Consider the following 2,369-nt stretch of genomic DNA (forward strand, 5'->3'; position numbering starts at 1 on the left):
AGTTAGCTGGTATATTTATATAGCTATCCCCACCGGCACAGTCCCAAGTCTTATCTTTTTACAACTCATATATTTATATATGTTGTATAATTAAAAACTTATACATTGACGCATGGTTACAGAGTAGCACTTGGACGTCGAGTGCTTAATGAGTAATTCCTCTTTAGTTCGAGTATTTGGCGAGTAATTCTCGAGTACTCTCCAGTTGACCGACCTAATTACAGCGTCTAGCGACGTTTGCAACCATGCATAGACGACACTCAAAAGGAGTTGTTTGGCAACCTCTTAATAACTTAATTAATTAACATGCTACATATTGTTCAAAGGTAAGTGTGTTTGTTCACTTAAAAAAAACAATTTTTAATGAGTATGTTTTATAAACATGCCGTCTCTTAATCAATTGCCAAACAACCCCTAAATTTAATACAGCTAAAGAAAATATTATTACACAAAACATATAAGTTTAACGTCAAAATATCAAAATAAACTTCTTTATTCATGTAAAAGAAAAGATCCTTAATTATACAAATCTAATAATCTATTTTTTCTTTCGGAAGAAAAATTTCTTTTACTTCTTAGGAATTTTAACTCACGACATGTAAATGATTAAGAGACTTCGTCTCTGCCTCAAAACCAGTTTACCGGATCATTGGAACAGGCTGGACCTCAAGTGCCTTCAATTCCGCCTGCCTTATCACCAACGAGTTATACATCTGAACTATCATCTTCTCATCATACTCCTTCATGGGTCTCAACCCAAACTCCCGGATCCCTCCTCCACCATACCCCGTTATCGCTCCGCCTCTTACAACGGGCGAACTCGCCACCCGCATCATCATTCTCACGTAAGCATCTTGAACCTTATCAATTATCTTCTTTGGGTTAAACCTCAACTTTATCTTTAACCTGCGTGGCATCCGTATCTTCCATGACCATTTCCGCTTTGAACGAAACTCATCGGTGGCGCCGAGGCGGCCGTAGCCTCTCCTACGCCAATATCTTTTCAAACCTCCCATGTTTTTTTTTTTTTTTTTTTTTGGAATGCTAACGGAGTATGAGAGGAAGGTGGATATAGGTGAAGAGGATGGAGTCAAGTATTTGTTTAATGAATGGTAATTTGACTTTAGCGTAATCCAACTTTCACCAACCCTATATTCTTTGGTTTATTATTTTTAACACCTTGCATGTATATACAATATATTTTCTCTTCCAGTGCGACACTTTGACATCAATTGGCTTATACCTTTTGTTTATTATTTCCGAACATACATTTATATGGTAGGTTGAACGCATAATCATTATTAATACACCAACCGATATGAGTTATATGTTAGATTAAAAGAGTACGTATACTGTATATATTTTTTATTATAAACATTTGAAATGGTAGTTTAAGAATTTTTTAAATTTAAATTCGAATTTTATGACATTTGTTGCATTCATCTAACTAATATATTAAAGCAACACAATTTTGTCCACATGTCATTCACCTAAGTCGTCCACATAGGCTTCTATATTATCAAACTTTCATAAATTTATTTTTCACATATTCACAATAACATTTTAATCAATGATATTAACTTTTATATTTTTGTAATTTATTAATTTAATTATGATATTAATTATTCTAATTATTGTTAGAATTATAAAACCTATTAAATTTACTAGGTTTAAATCATTCATCTTTTCTTCTTTGAAAGTCACATGCTTCGTTCAAAAATCATAACGCTCCCTATCGTTTGTAACAAGATTCTTCGCCTCATCTATAACCGGTTCTTCATGATTTGTCAGTTTCATAATCCAAACAACATCAAATATGTTCATCGTTTGCAATTATTATGTATGATTTATATTTTAATGTTTAATCGATTCTTGTGAATAACAACATCTAACTAATATATTAAAGCAACACAATTTTGTCCACATGTCCTTCACCTAAGTTGTCCACATAGACTTCCATGTTATCAACCTTCCATAAATCTATTTTCCACGTATTCATAATAAAATTTTAATCAATGATATTGACTTTTATATTTTTGTAACTTATTAATGTAATTATGATATTAATTAATTATTGTTAGAATTATGAAACTTATTAAATTTACTAGGTTTAAATTGTTCATCGTTTCTTTTTTAAAAGGCACATGCTTCGTTCAAAAATTATAACGCTCCCCATCGTTTGTAACAAGATTCTTTGCCTCATCTATAACCGGTTCTTCATGATTTGTCCGTTTCATAATCCAAACAACATCAAATATGTTCATCGTTTGCAATTATCATGTATTATTTATATTTTAGTGTTTAATCGATTTTTGTGAAGAACAACATCTAACTAATATATTAAAGCAACACAATTTTGTCCACATGTC

At 31.6% G+C, this 2,369-nt stretch overlaps 1 protein-coding gene across 1 annotated transcript; it reads right to left on the reverse strand.

The window, feature by feature from the left end:
* Positions 1–638: 638 nt before the first annotated feature.
* On the reverse strand, positions 639–1,016 carry LOC143597145 (uncharacterized). Its single transcript, XM_077075732.1, has one exon. The coding sequence runs from the start codon at positions 1,014–1,016 to the stop codon at positions 639–641; it is 378 nt and encodes a 125-aa protein (XP_076931847.1).
* Positions 1,017–2,369: the final 1,353 nt, after the last annotated feature.

Source organism: Bidens hawaiensis, unplaced genomic scaffold, assembly GCF_021521415.1.
Source record: "Bidens hawaiensis isolate Kalapana, Puna unplaced genomic scaffold, B.hawaiensis_p1.1 tig00047624_1, whole genome shotgun sequence".
Classification (NCBI taxonomy): domain Eukaryota; kingdom Viridiplantae; phylum Streptophyta; class Magnoliopsida; order Asterales; family Asteraceae; genus Bidens; species Bidens hawaiensis.